Consider the following 21,758-nt stretch of genomic DNA (forward strand, 5'->3'; position numbering starts at 1 on the left):
ATATAAGCATTTGCCCCTATACATTTTATATCATTAATATCCTTGGGAAATATCATTTTCTCAGATTACAGAACGCTATTTATAAACTCAGCCCCGCTGAAATGATAACAAAATTCCAAATTTATAAGATTTTTTCAATATTTGTGGAACTCTGCCCACATTAGTTTATGTATATTAATAAGGTAAGCATTACCTAAATTCTATTTCTTTCCCTATGAGACGGTTGTGTTTCATGGTTTGTTTTTCCTCTTATGTTATACAGCCATAAACAAGAAGCTGATGACATTGTACGAGTGGCAAAGGCAGCCAATGATACATCAACTGAGGCATATAATCTGCTTTTGAGGACACTGGCAGGAGAAAATCAAACAGCAGTTGAGATTGAAGAGCTTAATAGAAAGTGAGTGTAATTTAAAGGTGGTTTATAGCCCTTCAGTTGTTCTTGTAAGTAACGCCAGTTCAAGGAAAAATTAAATGCCGGCGAATTCAGACCATGTATTCATGCAGTAAGATTTCTTTTGTTAATCATGCTTTTGAAATGATGCAGTAATTAGAGCAGGGGATGTAGAGCCACAGAGATTTTATTTGATCCAGTTACTGTATCAGCAGAGAATGGTAACAACTAGCCATGATACTTAAAATTCTGCATAAAGGCGAAGAGAAAAAATATCATAGAGTAAGCAGAGAAAATATATTTGAGCTACAAATATTTAAAAGGTGTCTGAAATACGAAAGCATATGGTAAACCATATGCTATAAATAGAAGTGATGAGATGAAATCTAAATTTAAGCTATGTTGGTATTAAATAATAGCATTTTAATATAACATTTCTTTGAGGTTTTGGAAATACTGTCACGGTGATTTAAACTGGAATGAATCTGGTGAACATTAAGATGCTAAAAGCAACTAGGGTTTTCATCAAATCACATCTTTTGTTCCTTAGGTATGAACAAGCGAAGAACATGTCACAGGATCTAGAGAAGCAAGCCGCCCAAGTCCATGAGGAGGCCAAGAAGGCTGGTGAGAAAGCTGTGGAGATCTATGCCAGTGTCGCCCAGCTGACTCCTGTGGACTCAGAAGCCATGGAGGTATGGCGCTGCCAGCCTGCATGCACAGGCTTTGGTTGTCACTGCCGTCCCCCATTCACAGCTCCTACCCTCGTCCCACCAAACACACAGCCACATACCCCCTCAGTCTGGGTAAGAGCTCTTCTGACTGCCCTGCCGCTGTCAGCAGTACCTACCTCCTCTGTCCTCCCAGCAGCTCACTGGTAAAGTTGAGTTCTAGTTTAGATACATTAATAGAACTTATTGAGGTAAAAAAAAAAAAAATCCTGTGGTTATAAACATTAAAGAGCAAAGACTCCTTTAGTGATAGGAATAATCACTCTTAAATCTTGGATGTAAATCCAAATTATAATATACTTGGATTAATTAAAACACTACACCTAGGTCGTTACCCTGGTTTTGAACAAGAGAGAAATAAAAGAATGGTTTAAATGAAAGAACTGCTTTGGGGCAGGTAAAATATTTAGGGATTGGTAGTATTTTATTTCATCTGTACTCTAATCATGAATCCTCATACCAAGTGCTATATAAATGGTGTATTTTTTACATTAAACTTGCAATTTATTAAGTTTCACTTCTTACATCTGAGGTGTTGACTTCGTTTTTACCATAAAGTTTTAGGTCTCCTCAGACGTGTACATACTGTATGATTCCATATATATGGAATTTGACAATAGGCAAAACTAATCTATGATGATAAAAACCAGACCAGTGGCAGCTGCATTGTTGGAAAGATGGGTGTGGAAATTGACTGGAAAGAGATACAAGGGAATTTCCTGGGTGGAAATATTCTGTATCTTGATTGGGGTGTTGGTTACACAGGTGAATATATTTGTCAAAACTCATCAAACTAAGTGCTGTGCATTTCACTGTGTGTAAGTATACCTCAGTTTTTTAAAAAGGTCCATAAAATCTTGACCTGTGCTGTTCTTTTAAAACTATCCACTAAGTATAAAATTACTAAGCCTACCTTTTCATCAGTTTAGTTGTTTTGCCTAAAATATAATGACCTTACTTGCTTTTCATAGAATGAGGCAGATAAAATAAAGAAGGAAGCTGAGGATCTGGATCGTCTGATTGACCAGAAGTTAAAAGATTATGAGGACCTCAGACAGGACATGAGAGGGAAGGAATTTGAAGTAAAGAACCTTCTGGAAAAAGGAAAGACCGAACAGCAGGTTGGTTTGCTTTGCAAGTTGCTTCGTTTCTTGAGGGAAAAATTGAAGCTGCCTGACTGTAAGCTGTGTCCGTGATGTTACCACAATTGCAGAAGCAACAAAACACACGAAAATGTATTCAGAGGAGGGCCTCATGCTGATGCCCAGGCCTAACCTGCTGTATACTGGCCAGTGTCAGGGTGGTGGCGTGTAGGTGCCTGGTCTGTTAGGAGAGAGAAGGGCTTTACCTTGGAAGGTTTGTCCTCTTATCTGCCACGTGTTTGCAGACTGCCGACCAACTCCTAGCCCGAGCTGACGCCGCCAAGGCTCTTGCGGAAGAAGCTGCTAAGAAGGGACGAAATACCTTACAAGAAGCCAATGACATTCTCAGCAACCTGAAAGGTATGAGAGGGTCAGATAACAGGGTAAATTTGTACGTGTCCTTCATTAGGGTGATTCTCTCTCTTTTGTAAAAAAATTTTTACTCTGAGACTTTCTGAACACATATAGCACGAGAGATAATAGTATAAGAAATCGCATATACCTTTCAGATTCAGCAGTTAAGATTTTTACTGCACTTACTTCATCCCCCAACACCTACCCTACCGTTTCTTAAAAAATTTTTGTATCAGTTAATGCATATAATTAAAGCCAACAATTAGTGTTTTACGCATCAGCTGATAGTGCTTTATTTTTTATTTTTTAATTAATTAATTTATTTATTTATTTTTGGCCGCATTGGGTCTTCGTTGCTGTGTGCGGGCTTTGTCTAGTTGCGGCGAGAGGGGGCTACTCTTTGTTGCGGTGTGCGGTCTTCTCATTGCGGTGGCTTCTCTTGTTGCGGAGCACGGGCTCTAGGCGCACGGGTTTCAGTAGTTGCGGCACATGGGCTCAGTAGTTGTGGCTTGCGGGCTCTAGAGCACAACCTCAGTAGTTGTGGCGCATGGTCTTAGTTGCTCCGCGGCCTGTGGGATCTTCCCGGACCAGGGATCAAACCCGTGTCCCCTACATTGGCAGGTGGATTCTTAACCACTGCGTCACCAGGGAAGTCCCTACCCTACCTTTTTTATGGTAAAGTATTTCAAAGAAAAATCCCAGTGCTCATGTCATTTTACCCCAGCATTCCTTGGTATGGGAGCCAAAAAAAAAAGGATATTTCCTGTAACCAAGATATGCTTATTTAGCTGACTTGTGTTGGTAAATGGAGATTATCTTTAATTTTCTCTGCCAATTGCATCTCAGTCTTTATGTTTTCTTTCCTCACCCAAGATAAAAAAGAACTGTGCTCAATTCACTGTGTAGCCTTGGACTCACCTCTGATAAACATAAGCTCTATATATACAGAAGCTTTATAGGATAATGGTTGAATGTATGGGCTTTGTGTCAGTGGGTTTGGTTTAGAATCCCTGATCCACCTCTTACTGTGAATCCTTGAAAAAAATTACCTCTTTAATCCTCAATTTTCTCATGTGTAAAAATGATACAATGCCTGTGTCACAAGCACATAAAGCTCTTAACTAAGTACCTAACACTTAGTAAACACTAAATAAACTGCAGCTTTCGATATTGGTTGAGGTGGAGGTGATGGCATACTCAGCTCTGCATGAAAATAAATGTTTCAAGTGAGAATTTGCCTTCCAGAAACAGGTGTTCATTCACATGCATCTTCCATGTAGATCTGTGTGCTTTGTTCTAACATTTCAGTCCATGCTGTTTTTCATTCTTTTCCCCTGACTTTCATTGTTCATAAAACAAAATCCAGTGGCAGCTCCCTGAAAGGTTCCCTTTTGGCTTGTAGAGAGTTTAGTTTAATTGCATTCCTTGAACCTGTTTTAGATTTTGATAGGCGAGTAAATGATAACAAGACGGCTGCAGAGGAGGCACTAAGGAGAATCCCTGCCATCAACCAGACTATAATGGAAGCCAATGAAAAGACCAGGGAAGCACAGCTGGCTCTGGGCAATGCTGCCGCAGATGCCACCGAGGCCAAGAACAAGGCCCACGAGGCGGAGAGGATCGCCAGCGCTGTCCAAAAGGTGTGCTCGCCCCTCCTGTCCGAAACAAAGCCTTTGCTCATCTGTTCTCTAGTCATTTTCCGATTTCTTTCCAGACCCCGAAAAGCTCTTGCAAATTTTTTCCTCAACTCCAGTAAAGTTATATTAAACCATCCTTGTCGTTCATTTTTTTTTTTTACTAGGCATTAGAGCAGGTAACCACATTGATTGAAGAGGGAGAGTCATTCAAAGGGTCCTTTACTCTAAAATTTCTGCTGTGTCTCAGTGGAAGGGTCTGAGTTGTTGAGGAGGGGGGTTGGCTTCAGGGACCCATCAAGCTCCTGCCCACAAAAAATCAGATTCTTTCTAAGTAAACACAGTTCCTTGACATAAACAATTGATATTTTTTCCATCTTACTTACAGTGCCAAGTCAGTACAGTTTTTAAGACCCCCTTTCAAGCATATTGCCATATCTAAGACCCACCTATTTAGAATTTTTGAAGTTACCAGTGCTAGGATTCTTTCTATTCATCTTAAAGAATAATTTCTCTAGGCTGGCTTTCTCCTACTTAAAGATAAATCTGTTTTATTTAAAGGAGAAATTGGAGCTGATTCTAAACTTACGTGTTTGAAAATCACACACATTTTTAAGTTTCTTGGATTAATTATATTTTATAAAATATATTTCAGAATTATGGACTTTTTGTACATTATGATGAACTGCCAAGTATCAATAGAATAAGGCTAGCTTTGAGTAGAAAATTATCCAAGCGAAAGAATCTAATCAGTACAATGTGGTGGAAAGTATACACCATTTAAATGTTGCAGCTATGTGACCCCAACTAAAAATGGCAACGATAGAACAGGAATTTTTATTAACAGGATTAAACAAGAGGATACAAATCAAAGTGCTTTATAAAATATAATATGTTGTTATTTTAGGTGGTAATGTTATATTTTTCATTAAATTTGTAGCCTAAATAAATGATAACGTAATTCAGCATAGAGTACAAATTATTGCCCTGTTCTTTCTGGATCATATTTTTGAACCATTTTACAGATTATAAAAGGAGTGGCAGCATACTTTAGAAAAAGGAAAACTTTTTTTCATTAGGAATTGTTTACTTTGTGCCTAGAATGCTACCAGCACCAAGGCAGAAGCTGAGAGGACTTTTGCAGAAGTTACAGATCTGGATAACGAGGTGAATAATATGTTGAAACAGCTACAGGAAGCAGAAAAGGAGCTGAAGAAAAAACAAGACGATGCTGACCAGGATATGATGATGGCAGGGATGGTAAGTGATTTTGGCATATTTGCTAATGGGCAGAAAGTGAAGGGTGTTGAATAATAAAGATCCCTAACTTGTTGAGAAGAGTCTTTTTCATATTGACTTCTGTTTTTAATTGTGTTTTCTGGTCAAGAACTGGGTAAGTAACTTACATAGAAGACAAAGAATTTGGATCTTCTGCCAGATTGTTGCACAATAGCTCCTTCCCAAAGCTACTCTCAGTTAAAAGCAAAACATTGTTTTACACATTTGAGGTTTTAGGACATTTAAAAGTATGTCTTTATGGGTAATTCACAGGTGGTATAAAATCAAAAAAGAACAAAAGGCATGCAATGAAAAGTTAATTTCCGTCCTCCTCTTATTCTCCCAGCAACTTGCTGCCTAAAGGCAAAGACTAGTTTCTTGTGTAAAAGGACATTTTTGAAGATGACAAAACATACCAAACTTACATCCAATTTGATTTTTCACTTTTTGTGATGATGTGTATACATAGCCCTGTTTGTAACAAAATTCACTTGTGAATGCATGGCCCAACAAAGGGCTACGTTCTGTTTTGTGCTATATTTTGCTTTTGAAAGACTTTGATGGAGTCACAATGGAAATATTCCTTTACGGTTCAATCTGATTATAACCACAGTAATGATAGACATGAACTTGTTTAATTGTGGACTTTCAGTGCAAGGAAGGGACCCTTCTTCCACTCCTGCTAAAAATCACACCCTTCACTGTAGATCATTTTCACCTTGGGATGGAAAGAAGAACTACTAAGCCTGTTAATCTAGGTAAAGAAGTCCCTAGGGAAGTGATAACAGGAAGCATCCCTGTGCAAATACCTTATTTTATTATGCATTTTTTTGTTGTTTTGAATTGTCCTCATTTTCTATAGCAAGGTATGGCTCAATTGGAAATTCCCATATAGTAAAAATGTGTATATTTCATATGTGCTGAGGGTCTCTGGATTTTATGTTTTAATACAGTTGTAGAAACATTAGATTTAGAGCCTGTTGAAGGAAAGGAAAAGATATATATTCTCTATAAGCTTCAAAAAAGGGTATGAATTCAATTAAAAGGGTAGAAAGAAGATCCATCTTTTGTTCCTTTTGGTAAGTAACTTCTAAGGAGCACAAGGCCCCCTCACATATACTATCCCGTTTATATTTACATATCAATTCTGAAAGGCCAGCATTGCATCAGTATTGTTGCAGTCTGTAACCTGTTTTTTAAGGGAAAGAAGAGTGAAGGCTCACAGTTGTTCCTGGAAGAGGAGGCTGCAGACAGCAGGTTAAATGTAATAGTATGGCCATAGGAGAGTCCTTTACAGCTCTGCCAGAACACTCGCAGACAGCCTGGGAAGGTGCAGTGAGAATGGCTGCAGTTTGAACAGAGGTTAATCGTTTATTTGTGAAGGTTGTTTTTCCGTTGCTTTCTTTTTCTTTTTAAAATGCTCACATTGTTTCTATCCAAAAAATTTGTATTCTCTTGACCCGAAAAAGCTAGGAAAAACAGTTCTGTGGTAGGCAGCTCAAAGCTACTCGTGTATATCCTAACCAGATTTATTTGTGAGAGCATCTGTTTTCTGATACTTAGACACTTCCTCTTCCATTGCCATTTCCTGTGACTCATGCACAAGTGTATTTGTTCAGGTTTCATGGAATTTTCCCAAATATATTTACCTTTGGTTGATTTTTTAAATGTAAATTGTATTGCCCCAATTTGTATGTGTGTATTTGTGTGACTGCATGGGGAGAGGGAGTTTTAGAAGAATGTCACTTAGTTGTGAAAAATTTCTGAGAATAGGACATTTCTGACAATCAAGTCTCTAAGATCATCCCAGAGGACATGTTTTGGTTCTAAAATGGTAGTTTTTATACTCATCCTTCAAAAGTAACTTGTTTCTGCTTGATGGGTTTTATTATGAATACACCTCCATGTGTTCTTGAGTGAGAAAGTGAGAAAAGGAGGTAACATTGATCTTTGAAATACAAATACAGTCATTGTAGGCATACTGACTGCCTCTTCATGACTGTTAAGTGAATTAAAAATAGCAACATCCTCAACATGAAGATATGACCAAAAAAGAACATCTCTACAGTAACAGATAATAGTTTCATGAGTTAGAAGAAGGGAAACCATCTGAAAATTAGATTTGTTGGCTCACTGGGGAAAAGATACTTCAAGAAAATAAAAATGTGTCATCAAGACTACTGTATCATTTATCCTTTTTCCCTGTACAGGCTTCACAGGCTGCTCAGGAAGCTGAGATCAATGCCAGGAAGGCCAAAAGCTCTGTCACCAGCCTCCTCAACCTTATTAATGACCTCCTGGAGCAGCTAGGTGAGTAACCATAGAGTCATTTTAGGCAGCCTTTGAATTCTTTGTACTGTTCTTGGGATCTGAGATAGTTGACTCAGAAGTAGATACTACAGTGCAAAGACCGTATGAACTGAATCGTGACTTTAAGTTGTATTAATTCAGCGTGTACTCACTAGGTCCTTCCATGGAATCTGACCTCAGTACAGGAATCTGACCATGGTCTGAGGACTTAATAAAATTTTGAAGATATGCTGCCAGCTAGAGTGGCTCATTTATGGTCAAGGTTTATGATACAATCAAACATGATTATTCTTAGTTCATCCTGCTGGCAGAATGTCTTTAAAGGATTTAAAGTGAAGGATTTCAATGACAGAATAAAAGAACACTTCAAAGGATAATCGATTAAAGGCTAATCGGATGAGGTGACAGTTTTTATGCCAAAAGAGAGAAGGCTTTCTTTTTGAAGGAAATATAAGCATATTGAAATGTTCCTTTAATCCAATTTGATATAGGGAGCAGGCCTCATTATAGGGCAGATGTACTTTTGTCACCAGCCTCTATTATAAAGTTGTAATACCCTAGCCAGTACAGCTTTGTAAGCAAGGCACTCTATTTTAATGTGATAGCCTTTAAAGTTTGGTTTTGGTCAGTGTTTTGTTTTGTGGGGGGTTTTTTTGGGAGGTATGTGTGATATTTTTATCTGTCTCAATTTTAAAGGATAATAAATTATGTGCCAGCAGATGGATTTTAAAATGAAAGTAAGCTGGAAGAGGTGGGTTTTGTGGCAGAAAAGGTTGTATTTTAAAGTTAGTCAGACTTGGGTTGGAATCTTTGTTGCCTGTAAGCTGTGCAAATTTGGGCAAATTACTTAACAGCTGAGAATCATTGATGTCAAATGATCTGGTGAGAATTTAATCAAGTACAATATGCATAAAGTGCTGGTCGTTGTGCAGCTGGCTATCTGCTTTCGTTTAATATAGAAGTAGTTCCTTTCAAAAGGACCTCTTTTTCTCGCTAATTTTAAAGCGAAGCTTTGCTGAAATTATTTCAGCATTTCAACCCTGGCCATTTTCCATAGGAGGGCTCTGACGATAGTGTCTGACTCTTGGGAGCAGGACATGACTCCCAAAACAACCCAGTTTCCCTGGAATCGAAGAGCTGAGGGCTTAGGGTTCTAGCGTAAAGATTTTTATGTTCATTAGAGGGCACTAAAAAGACACAAGGATTACATATATAAACGTGAAAAAGGTATTACCCGTTACCAGATAACCTTCAAAACCACAAGTGAGGCTCAAGGTCTAGGACGTGGTTGTTACATATTTAGAAAACATTTCACAAAAAACCATCTTCTCAGGAAAAAAAAAAAAATCCAGCCCCAATATTCATTATAAGCTCTGACCCATCCCTGCTGGATTAGGTCAGTGATTGTACTTGGTTTGCATTGTTAATGCCCTTGTATGACAGGCCTCAAGTTCTCAGGCCACTTTTTCATAGGGACAGCTGCTGGGCTTCCTTTATAAAAACGCTGGTGGGGGTACTTGTGGAGTGATGTTACAATTCTCACTGAATGTGTCTGTCCTCTTCTGTGTCCCTTCTGACTCAACAGGGCAGCTGGACACAGTGGACCTGAACAAGCTAAATGAGATTGAAGGTACCCTGAACAAAGCCAAAGATGAAATGAAAGTCAGTGATCTAGACAGGAAAGTGTCTAACCTGGAGAACGAAGCCAGGAGGCAGGAGGCTGCCATCATGGACTACAACAGAGACATTGAGGAGATCCTGAAGGACATCCGCAACCTGGAAGACATCAGGAAGACCTTACCCTCCGGCTGCTTCAACACCCCGTCCATTGAGAAGCCCTAGCGTCTTCCCTTAGGGAGCCACTGTGAGGCCACAGAGTGCCTTAACACAAAGGTTACATTCTTCAGACCCCCACTCTCTGCTGCCCTCCACCACTGTCCTTTTGAGCCAGGAGAAGTCACAAAGTTTAAAGAGAAGCAAATTAAACATCGTGAATCAGGAACAAAGGGTTTTATCTAATAAAGTCTCTCTTCCACTTAACGGTGGTCCCTCAGACCCACCTTCCCCTTCTGAGTCGCATAAGGACGTGGCATCCTGCGCTGCTGTACAGTGGCTCAAACCCTTCGTGGGAACCGTTGTGTGCCAGGGCTGAGCAAGTAGCCCTGCCTTTCTCGCTGATACCAACAGAACCTCCTCAGTCTCAGTACTCTTGTTTCTATGAAGGAAAAGTTTGGCTACTGACAGTAGCATTGTGATGGCCAGTATATCCAGTCTATAGGCAAAGAAAATGCATCCACATCTCCTGCCCCTCCTCCTTTTAAGCAAAAGCAAGTACACATCCTGTGCCAAAGGTATCGGTCATTTAGAATGTCGAGAGCCGTCATCTGTTGTTTTAGCTATTTTGAGTTTAGGACACTGAGCCATCCCACGGGTAAGGATGCAATGATTTATGACAGTCTCCAGGAGAATGTGAGACTGCAGAAGTAGGCTGAAGATTTTCTCAGATGTTAATAATTGACTAGGAAGATAAACTTTTTTCAGATCTTTGGGCAGCTGATAATTTAAATCTGGATGGGCGGCTTGCACTCACCAATAGACGTCTTCTATTCCTATAGATGGAATTTATGCAGAAGAAATAGGGATGTGATAACCACTAAAGTTTTTTTCAAAATCAAACTAATTCTTAGAGCTTTTTTAGAGTATTAGTCTTGGAACTAGTGTTGTTACCTGGCAGAGAACGGGTGGTCCTCACGATCTTGACAAACAAAACAAAAGAAAAGCCTCCTTGTCCTAGTCTTTTCTAGCAAAGGGATAGAACTTAGATGCAACTTGTATTGTCAGGATCCCACATATCCATTTTTCTTCCATTGGGGAGAGATGAAACATTTGACCCTTAGCCTCAGTTTTCTCCTGATGTTCCCCGTCTTGTAGAACCCCTCAAAACACATTGTTTGCCAAATCCTGGTGACAAATACTTGCACTCAGTATTTCACACAGCTGCCAACACCATCTCGCTCCTGCACTTTGTGATTTAAACCCACCTCTAAACCTTCCCTCTAAGCGTAGAGGGAAGACCCTTACATGGAGTTTCCTAGTGAGCTTCTCAACTTCCGATCCTCAGCTCTGTGGTTTTCTTCTAAGGTCACAGCGTGACGATTCTCTGCCACAAACCCCTTCCTCCTACCAACCCGCCTTCGAGATTCATATATAGCCTTTAACACTATGCAACTTTGTACTTTGCGTAGCGGGGGAAAGAAACTATTATCTGACACACTGGTGCTATTAATTATTTCAAATTTATATTTTTGTGTGAATGTGTTTTTGTTTATCATGATTATAGAGTAAGGAGTTTATGTAAATATACTTGGTCCTGTTTCTAGAATGGCACTGTCCGTTCACCTCTTCACTTCATTTTTCCTCTTCACCGGCACAATGTGTCTGTATACCTCCTCCCCTTCCATCTGCGGTTCTTTGGATTGGATTCGTTCCCTGTTGCTTTGCTCTTCGCCTTGTGTTTGCAGCATGTCCGTTCTCTTGACATTCACATCCACCTGCTTTCCTCCACACACAGCCACGATAAAGAGGTACCTCGAACCCTCTTCCGTTGCAGTCCTGGCGGTCCTCAGCCACAGCACCATGTTGTTCTTAATGCCTGCCCCGGAGCAGGAACGCCAGCTTGACAGGGAAGGATGGAATTAGGAAAGTTTGCTGAAGGGCATCTTTACCATCAGTGAGAGCCTAGCCAGGAATGAGTGAGAAATGCCCTCTGGCCGTTGTTTGAGCTGGACGGGGTCATTTTTATAAGGGGTGCATAATTACTTGAGTGCTCGTATCAGGGATACGAGGGATGATCAGGGATCATGCTGCAGATAGATAGAGTGGGAGAGACGGTCTACCTTAGTTCTTCCCCTTTCCATCTCCTTGCATCCCAGAGTTGACTTAACTGGTGTTTTGACCTGGCATCCTCCTAAGCTTCCACTCCATTCCTCTTCTCAGGCCTCTTCTCCTGTCGCAGGAGACCTGGCTCTTTCTTGCCAAGTGTTCACATCAGTGTTTCCTAGCTAGTTCCTCTTTTTAAGTGGCCACATCCTATGAGACATTTTGGTCAAGGTTTCAGGGAAAGGACTGAAGATAGACTGCTAAGGTAGTTTACCCTCTAGCCTATGGGTCAGGTTCACTCTAGTAAGTCTTAGGCCACAGTGAAATTTTGGGAATTTGTTGTTGTTGTTGTTTCTTTTCTCCTTTTCCATCTGTGTGGCATATTTTTAAACAGAATTTTATTTTTAAAATAAAAGTTCTTTATAAGACAATACCTTAATTACACACCTGCAATATCGCCATTATTTTATTGTATAGTTCCAGTTATCTGTATTTTATGTAATAAAATTTGACAGGATGGCTGCTGCAGAATGCTGGGTGTCACAGGGAGCATACACAGCTGTTCCCTGGAATTTTCCCTCTTAATTCCAACCGTGGCCCTTTTCCGTGTGCCTTCACTTTAGCTGTTTGCCTTAATCTCTACGGTCTTGCTCTCCAGGGTAGTAAATAAAATGCAACACTTGGCATTTTTTATGTTAAAAAAAAAAACAGTATTTTATTTATAATAAAATCTGAATATTTGTAACCCTTTATACTTGGTGTGGCCTGAGTGTGGTACTGGGGATGTAAGATGTTTTAAAAGGTATGATGAAGGGGAAGCGTCTCGTAATGTATTCTTTGGGTTGTTTATTTTCCTGAGAACAGTCCAGTATGTGTACGTGCATGTGTGTGAGTATATAAATTTATTTATGTATATTTTTATTTTTTTAACCCTTCTCAGATTGGAATACTTTGGTTGTGGTCCAGAGGTTGGCAGATTCTTCCTGTTGAGCTCTAGATAGTAAATGTTTTACGTTTTGCAGGCCATACAGTCTCTGTTAGAACTGCTCTGCTGTTGTAGCAGGAAAGCAGCTGTGGACAGTCTGTAAACAAATGAACGGGGCTGTGGTCCAGTACAACTATTTACAGGAACAGGCCCGGGCTTGCGGGCTGGAGTTTGCCGGACCCCCTGGTGTAGTCTCCATATTTGATTAGTGACTACGGAGGACTATTTTCAAATTATTTGGGCTTTCTAAATTAGCAGGTGTATGTAAAGAGTTGTCTTTCCGCCTTTTAAATACACACATCTTCGGCTAAACTAAAGGTACCTTCTTTATATGATGAGAAACATTCTCAAACATAATGGAAGAAGAAGGAAGTAATGTGCTGGACCAGCAGGCCATCTGGAGGGCTGACCCAAGTGGAGTAACTTAAGACCAGATGAAGAAGTTTGGAACTACAGAGACAGCAGTAAGGCTTTGCTCTACTCTTTGGCTCTGTTTATAGCCCTGAGGCCCTGGGGATGACATGCCACCTTCCCAGTCATGTAAATCATTACAGCTGTAATACCTGTAAAGAAGAACCTGAACTCTTCTCTTTAGACTTCCTCGAAGAGAGCTTTAGAGGGCACTAGTTACTAGCTTTCTTACATACCGTGTTCCTAACCCATTTGCAGGATATGATTCAGGTGCAAATATACCTCCATAGTTACTGTGTCAGAGTGATGAGTGGAATTTTAAAAATTTGTTCCTATTCCTTTTGTTATTTCAGAGTCAGCAGTTTCTCCAAAGTTGGTATCAGCATAATCTGATTCAAAATATCTCCAAAGGTTTACCCCTTAAATAAGCATTCTAGCCCCTTAATAAATCTGAACTCACCAGACCCACTTCCGTTAAGTTCAAAATAGAATGTCTGGAGAAGACAGGACTCCTGGTGCCCAGGAGAGTCATGAAGTAGAAAAGCAGCTGGCACCTTCCACCTAAGGTGAGGAAGGACCCACCCAAGGAAAGATCAAATCTCTTCAGGCCAATAGTTTATGGGAACAGAAATGAGACGGCTGTAAATGGCAGGTAATTTTGCCTGTTCACACTAAGCAGGTTTAATTGAAAATATTAATAGTTGGAGTGAAAAATAAGAACTTTCTGTAAGGAATCTATGTATCTCTCAGAGGCTGCACTCATTCAGTAGTCAACCAGAGTGTCTTCTATTTGTATGGATTCTCCTAGAATGATTACACCTGCACTATACCTATAAATGAAATTCTAAGTAAAAATCATATGCTTAAGAAAGGGAAATATTTAGCAGAAGACCAAAGAAAATCTCAAATCAGAATTCAAATAAGAGAAACCTTAACATTTCAAGTGTTAAGACCTCCATGTCTTTGCTTTAACTCTTCTCTGCCCAGAATATGCTTGCTTTCCCTTCCCCAGTACAGGAAAGCCTGAGGTCAAGGTGTTCCCTACTCTGTTGAAACTGGCCAGTCCTTTCTTTGTTCACCACCCCTCTCAGCCTAGTACTGGCTTCCGGCATGGCCCTTGGGCATGTGTTTATTGGTCAGGTGTGTCTCACCCACCTCTCCCTCCCTCCTCTCTCCTATCCTCTAAGATCAGGGTCTTGGTTACTCCCTTTCACATCCTCAGGGCTAGGAGGCAGACAGTAGTCACTCACGTTGTCTTAAAGATGCAATCAAATCAACCTTTCTCATCCTGTTCTCCCACTCCTGTTACTTTTTCCCTGCTGTGAGCAGAGAGGGAGGTTTATGGATACTTTTTAATTTCTCTCTCTCTCTTTCTCTCTGTGTCTCTGTCTCTTCACCCTCTCCTTCCAACAGCATTCTGTTCACTCAGCACTCTTACCTAAGGATGGATTTGTAGAAAAATAACCAAAACCACTGTCTTTCACCAAATGGCATAGCACAGACCTCACCGGGCTATGCAGTCAGCAACCAGCTGGTGTGATGCGGTCTACAAGGCCTGGGCCTCTGCGCTACCAGCCTCACACTAGCCATTCCCAATGCTGTGTATGTGTGTCTGCGAGTTTTACCCACAGCCCCTTCTGTAGGCATCTCTGGCTCCTGGCCCAAGTTATAATATTAATTCCCTTTCTTTTCCTCTAACTCCTGGGAATGGCCCCAGTAAATTTCAACAGACAGGTTGGTGTTTTACTGTTTGCTTCCTACCTTGGAAAGCCTTATAACTTAGGCCATAGAGGTATTGCTTATGATTAATTCAGTATGATTAATTCAGTATTAATTCATAAGCAGAGGTATTGCTTATGATTAATTCAGTTTGTATTTATTTCTGTAAAAAGTTGAGCTTCAGGCCTTTGATCAAATCAGAATGTAACCCTCTGTTACATCACTGTTCCCATGAGTTTGTCCAAGTCAGTGTTAAGTGCTTCTCTGTGAAAGGTCCCTGGTCATACCTTTGAGGGCCACCCTTCCATCCTCCCATAATCCTTTTTCACCATGGCTAGTAACCGAAAATTCTACGTGAGCCTTAGACTGATGCTTTGGGGGCCCATGCCATGGTGTCTGCCCTAATAACTGATATCCTTTGTCATCTTGGTAACTTCAAGGCAATCATCAAATTTTGTGCCATGGCAACTTGTGTTAACAATTTCTAGTGCGATTTCATCCTGAATATTCAGTGCTTGGTTTCTAGGATGTATATGATCCTAATTTTCCTTAATCTTCTCTGTTCATTGATCCCAGACTCTTCTTCCATGGACCTTTCTTTCCTCCTGAGCATGGTTTCCAAGGTGAGATTAGTGCAGAGTAAGCACAAGTCCAGCCAGGAGCAGAAACGTCTGGGGAAGATGTGCTGTCCTAGGGTGGATTACACATTCCTGGGCTGCTGAGCCAGCGTCCAAGATAAAGGCTCAGGAGAAACAGCTGTGATTTGGGTGATTACATGTTTAGCGTGGTCAGAGAAGGTTGTGTTACAACGTGCTGATCCCTCTTGGCTCAGACAGTCTGCTCCCTGTGCTGTCTCGGTTAGGCTGATGCAGAGGCGCACACCTGGCCAGAGAGATGAGTTTTGCCATGTAGATTTCAGATAGGCTGCCTGCCCTCTTTATGTTTCTGAGGGCTCAGGCAAGACTAGCACTATCAAAGTAACTCACGCTGCATGCCATGTTTTCAAAGGCACTTTCATAATTGATTTCTTTCATTTGCCTCTCATTGATGACGCTCTCCATTTGACCATTGAGAAAATCGAAGCCATGTTTTGCTTCCCCGTCACCCTAGCCACTATGTTAGCTGTTGCCTCGTTTTCTGTCATGATTTTGATCCATTTTCCTTTTAAGGTCCTCGATTATGTACATGTATTTTATTAAAAGCTTCCTCAAATCCCTTGTTTAGAGTGATCAAGGCAGGATTTAAATATATTAGTAACTTGCCCGATATTAAGGAACCAGTTAGCGGCAGAACTGTTGTTACTTGGAAGCTGATTATCCTCAAGCAACCTGGGCCATATAGACCTCAGGGCTCACACCTCTCTCTCTGCTCTTGCTTTTTCCCTCATTGTCTCTTCCCCCTACATAGGCTCAGGGTTAAGGAACATGAAGCTGGGTCACCTAGCTTTACCCTCACCTAGCTTCCTAATGTTAACATCTGATATATCTACGGTACACTTACCAAAACTAAGAAATTAATATTGGAGGAATACTACTAACTAAACAGTTTTGGCCTACTTCTAAATACCTTTTCAAGACTCCATTCTAAAAGTAATACTGAATTTTAAGACAGAAAATGAAAATACTCAACATTAATACCCAAGCTATGGGACAACGGGAGTGTGGAGTCCAGAATAATTGATTTTACCTTCATAATACACTCAAAACTGCCCAATACATAACTTATTCATAGTTAATTGCAAATAAGTCATTAAACAACTTGCTAAAATGTCAATGTTTCAAAAGAGATTTTTAAAGACCCATCAGAATGAACATGTCATTCATAATATGACACAAATTTAAGTATTTATTAGAAATAGGAAATTTACTCACAAAGACTGCATTAAAATTTTTTGTTCTTATGACATAATTTCAGACTTAGAGAAAAATTTTCAAGAATAGTCAAAAAATTCTCCAATACTCTTTATTCAGAGTCCACCAATGGTACACTTGCTTTTTCACTGCTCTCACTCTTGATCTCCGTGGAGAGAGAGGGAGAGAAAGAAGTGTTTTAAGTCGCAGACACAATGCCCATTTACCCATAAATACTTCAATGTGTTATTTCCTAAAGACAGGAAACTTTCTTACCTATCGACAGTACACTTGTCAAAATTAGGAAATTCCCATTGATGCAATACTATAATCTACAGCCCTTATACAGATTGCACCATTTGTGGTAGGCAGAATAACGGCTCCCCAAAGATGTCCATGTCCTAATTCCTAGAACCTATGAATGTGTTAGGTTACAAAAGGCAAAGGGGAATTAAAGTTTCTGATGTAATTAGGTTGTGAATCAGCTGATCTTAAAATTGGTAGATTATCTTGGATTATCTAGTTGGGCCAATACAACCATAAGGATTCTTATAATTGGAAGAGGGAGGCAGAAAAGGAGGTCAGAGTGATGCAATGTGTTAAGGCCGCCACAGTCGCCTTGAAGATGGATGAGGGGGCAGGAGCCAGGGAACGTGGGTGGCCTCTAGAAGCTCAGAAAGAAAGACAAGGGAATGATTCTTCCCTAGACCCTCCAGGAGGGGACAAAGCCCTGCTGACATCTTGATTTTAGCCCAGGGAGACCCCTATCAGACTTCTAACCTACAAAACTGTAAAATAAGAAATTTGCATTGTTTTAAGCCACTAAGTTTGGGGTAATTTGTTACACAGCATAGAAAACGAATACACAATTTGTCTCAATTATGTCCTTCACAGCAAAAGAAAATCTGAAATCGTGTGTTGTGTTCAGTTGTCACATCTCTTTCATTTCCTTTCATCTGGAACAATTCTTGGGTCTTTTTTCGTATGTCATGGCATTGACATTTAAAAAAAATACAGACCCTTATTTTGTAGAATGTTCCTCAATTTGGTTTATCTTGTTTTCTTTTGATTGGATTCAGGTTGTGTACTTTCAGCAGGGTGATCGTAGAAGTGATGCTGAATTTTTTTCAGCACATTAAATCAGGAGGCACAAGACTAATTACCGGCAATGTTAACTTTGACATTTGATTGGGCTGGTGCCTTCTAGGTTTCTCCTTTGTAAAGTTACTCTGTTATCCTTTGTAATTACTAAGTATCTCATGAGGAGATGCTTTGAGACTATATAAATATCCTGTTACTCCTTATACCTTTACCCAATGATGATGGCTGCCAAATGGAGATTTTCTAATTCCATCATTCTTTCTATATTTATTAATTGGCATTAATGCTGTGAGGTAGAGCTTTTCCATCTCTCCCATTTATCTATATCTATATCATATATATATCTATTACTTTTTTTTTGGGCCACACCACATGGCTTGTGGGATCATAGTTCCCCAATTGAACCTGGGCACGGCAGTGAAAACACCAAGTCCTAACCACTGGGCCACCAGGGAATTCCTGATTGCTATTACTTTAGATTTATGGATTCCTATTTTATTTAATATTTTGTTCTTGATATTTGTTTTGATCTCAAATGTCCCTTATTTGGCCAATGGGAATACTCTAAAGCTGGCCTCTGTGACCTTTTGATACATCCCCATCATTCTTTGAGCATTATCTTACTTCTGGCACATCAAGACATTACAGGCTCATCTTGTACTTTCCCTGCCCTGATCTTGGAATCAGGCACTTTTCCAGGGAGCAAAATTAGGTTTTGTCAATTCTCAAAATGCCAATAGCCAACAACAACAATGATAGCAAAAATAGTTTGCTCAAACTAATGCAAAAACTCTTGAAAATGTTGCTGAATTTTAAGCAAATTGTTCATTAGGCTACTTGATTTTAGGGGACATGGCCTGTTCTCTCCCCATAGATGATTGCCTAGGTTATGCGTTATCAACAAATATTTTTGGAGTACTCATTGCTTGTATAGCCTACCTACTACTGGTATTCATGGGTTTTACAGTGTGACAAAAGCAATTATTCCTACTTTGGGAAATTTATTTAAGTCAAGGAGGCAGCAAGAAACAAAACATAATACAAACAAAAATAGAGAACGACATATTTCTATAAAGTAGGAATATGTGAGGATGTTGGTAAACAGATACATAGGGACATTATATATATAGTTTTGTGTGTGTGTGTGTGTGTGTGTGATCAATGAATGCTCAGGACTGTTTATTATGGGAAGTCTTAGAAGGACAAATTATATGAAAAGATGTGTATTTTTTAGCTGTGTTGGAGAGAACATAATCTGGGAAATGAGCTTGGAAACACTGACCCAAATATGACAATGCATGGACAGAGAATTCAATGATGTGCAATTGCATAGTTGAGTTTTCTTCCCATCCATTCCTCTCTGTGTCTTGAAGATGTTCTGGCAACCCAGCCCTGTGGTCTCTAGCCCCAAGGAAAACTCATGCCCTATATGGGCATTTTCCATGTTCCAGTTCTTGATTGATTATTGTTGGCTACTCTTAATGCGTGGTGCTGTCATTTCATAAGACCAATGACATCATGGCAAATTATTTGGTTATTTCAAACTCTCACTTATTATTTGAGGGTCTGAAGAAGTGCCTAGTCATTAGGGCACAAACTAGAAAGATTTTGCCGTGTTGAGATCAAAAAAGGTAGTTATCAAACCATTAGTAGTCTATTGATGTTTTATTAGATTCTAAGAAAGGGCTGGCAAAAACTATTGTGGGCCTAATTATGCTCTTTTGCTGAGTGTTATGAGGGTTAAATATGTAATATAATGAGGTTTGTACTCAAGTAGAATTGTGGACTCAGAACGTTTCCTTGAGCAATGGTTTTCAAAGAGAGGCCCTGAGACCAGCAACATCTACGTTGCCTGGTAACTTCTTAGAAATGCACATCCTCAGACCCCACCGCAGACCTACTGAATCAGCAATTCAGGGGTAGAGGGGAGGGGGATAATCTGTATTTTAACAAGCCCCTTCTAGGCGATTCTGATGCTGCCTAGAGCATCAGAGAGTGCTATGCACTGTTCTCGCAATCTTCCCCCTTGTGTTAATCTTTGTTACTGGCATATCCTGTGTGTCTGCATGTTGGACTCAACGAAGCATCATCTTTACTTTCAGCTCCGCTTGCTAGGAGACAGGTTGTAATTGGGGAGAGAGATGTTCAGAATGTGTCTATGCTAATTACAGTGTTAGAGACGGTGTTAACTCTTTTCTGGGCTTCTTAAAACTACTGAGAAACTCTAAGTATTCTATAACACTGAATTGGTTGATTAATCAAGACCTTCCTCCTATGGAGTACAAAGACCTTCTTAAAAAGTAGGCAGAGACGGATGTATCTATTTTTTAAATCTTTTAATATAAGTATTTTATCTCCCAATTGATTTCTTCACTTTTCATAAGATCTTCTAAATAGTAATTTCTATCCACTAGGTGTGAACAGGCCAAAGGATTACGGGATAGACTAGACTTTTTATGATTCATCATTACCATCCAATGCTGTGAATGCAGTGAGCTTGTTCTGAAGCATAAAATAAAAGAGAGCCAAACCATTTAATGTGGGTGATGCATTTGAAATTAGGATAACCAACAAATACACCTAAAGACATCAAAAGGAGCTCAGTTTAAACCTCGGGCCTTACTGAGTGGCCACAGTTCATGGACAGCTTAGCTGTGTGCTCTTAGCTAACTAAGCCTCTCAACTTGCCAGTGTTTCCTATAAGTGGGGCTAGCACAACCTTACAGAGTTCTTCACGTAAGTGGGTAAGTATGTGACATTATACAAAACATAGGATAGTCAGGTAAACTAAGTTTTTGTGGGGCCTGAAGCTTGTACAGTTTGGGGCCTTCCTTTAAAAAATATATATACAATCACAAATGCAAAAGTAAGGCTAGAGCTGGAAAGAGGCCTATAAGCTCCATTACCTCCACATGGGAAATCCACGTCTGTGTGGTTACTATATTTATTTTAAGCCAGGGGAAGGCAGAGCAGTTGCTTCCTTTATGTCACTGTGTCATCGGGCGTGTGCATGACTGTACTTCCCTTCCACTGCAGACACCTCAGCGGCAGTCTGGCCAGGAGAACCTGTTTGGTGTGCTCACTGCATGACGACAGTGGGTGCGGCTCGGAGGGGAGTGCCTGGCCTCCAGAATGTGCCCAGAGGCTGCAGAATCAGACTTCTGCCAAAGGAAGAAAGAGCGCCCCAGGGCAGGCATTCGTTGGAGCAACGGGTGGATGACTTGACTGGGGAGAGCCCACACTATCTTCTTCACTAAACCTTTTAATCTCAGAAGTGGAAGAGGCAGAACTCAATTTTTAAAGATCACTTCTTAAAATAGAATTCCGTCCACTTCTCTCCTCAGGGAATTATATATAATACCAAAGACAGTCCAATACTGGAGTCATTCTTAGGTGGGTTCAGGCCCAAGCCTGCTCTAAGTGTTCACCATACAGAACAGAACATAAACTCTGGACAGCAAGGACTCAGACCCTGATGTTTCAGCCAGAACCTGGTGCCAGGGTATTTTTATTAAAACAAAACAAAATAGCAAACATAACAAAAACAATGCTATTTTAATGAGTTGAAAGATCTAAACTCTTAAGCTTACCCTTCTGAGTCTATTTTTCTGGAGCCTGTGAGATGGTAGAGGACAGGGGTATAGGACAGGGGTCCTCAACCCCCGGTCCTCGGCCTGGTAGGAACCGGACCGCACAGCAAGAGGTGAGCGGCAGGCCAGCGAGTGAAGGCTCATCTGCCGCTCCCCATCGCCCACATTACCGCCTGCACCATCCCCCCTCACCCCCCCGACCCCTTGGAAAAATTGTCTTCCACGAAACCGGTCCCTGGTGCCAAAAAGATTGGGGACCGCTGGTATAGGATAATAATAGTGTCCTTCAAATTATTTAGGGAGCCCATTTCACTGGGGACCCCAGAGTACCCTGTGGATATCTGCGCACTTAAGTGGCATTGTGAAGAATATTCTGGTCA

The 21,758-nt window shown here is 40.4% G+C and overlaps 1 protein-coding gene across 1 annotated transcript in view; it reads left to right on the forward strand.

Annotated features, from left to right (window-relative positions):
* LAMC1 (laminin subunit gamma 1) overlaps nt 1-12,474 on the forward strand; it is a 124,053-nt gene extending 111,579 nt beyond the window's left edge. Inside the window, exons 21-28 of the mRNA XM_059937610.1 lie at nt 263-400; nt 945-1,089; nt 2,097-2,246; nt 2,513-2,627; nt 4,062-4,261; nt 5,357-5,515; nt 7,744-7,843; nt 9,429-12,474. Of these exons, the coding sequence (XP_059793593.1) occupies nt 263-400; nt 945-1,089; nt 2,097-2,246; nt 2,513-2,627; nt 4,062-4,261; nt 5,357-5,515; nt 7,744-7,843; nt 9,429-9,685 (1,264 nt within the window). The 3' untranslated portion in view covers nt 9,686-12,474. The remainder of the gene's footprint in view (nt 1-262; nt 401-944; nt 1,090-2,096; nt 2,247-2,512; nt 2,628-4,061; nt 4,262-5,356; nt 5,516-7,743; nt 7,844-9,428) is intronic.
* The last annotated feature ends 9,284 nt before the right edge of the window (nt 12,475-21,758 follow it).

This window comes from Balaenoptera ricei, chromosome 1, assembly GCF_028023285.1.
Source record: "Balaenoptera ricei isolate mBalRic1 chromosome 1, mBalRic1.hap2, whole genome shotgun sequence".
In the NCBI taxonomy this organism is placed as follows: Eukaryota; Metazoa; Chordata; class Mammalia; order Artiodactyla; family Balaenopteridae; genus Balaenoptera; species Balaenoptera ricei.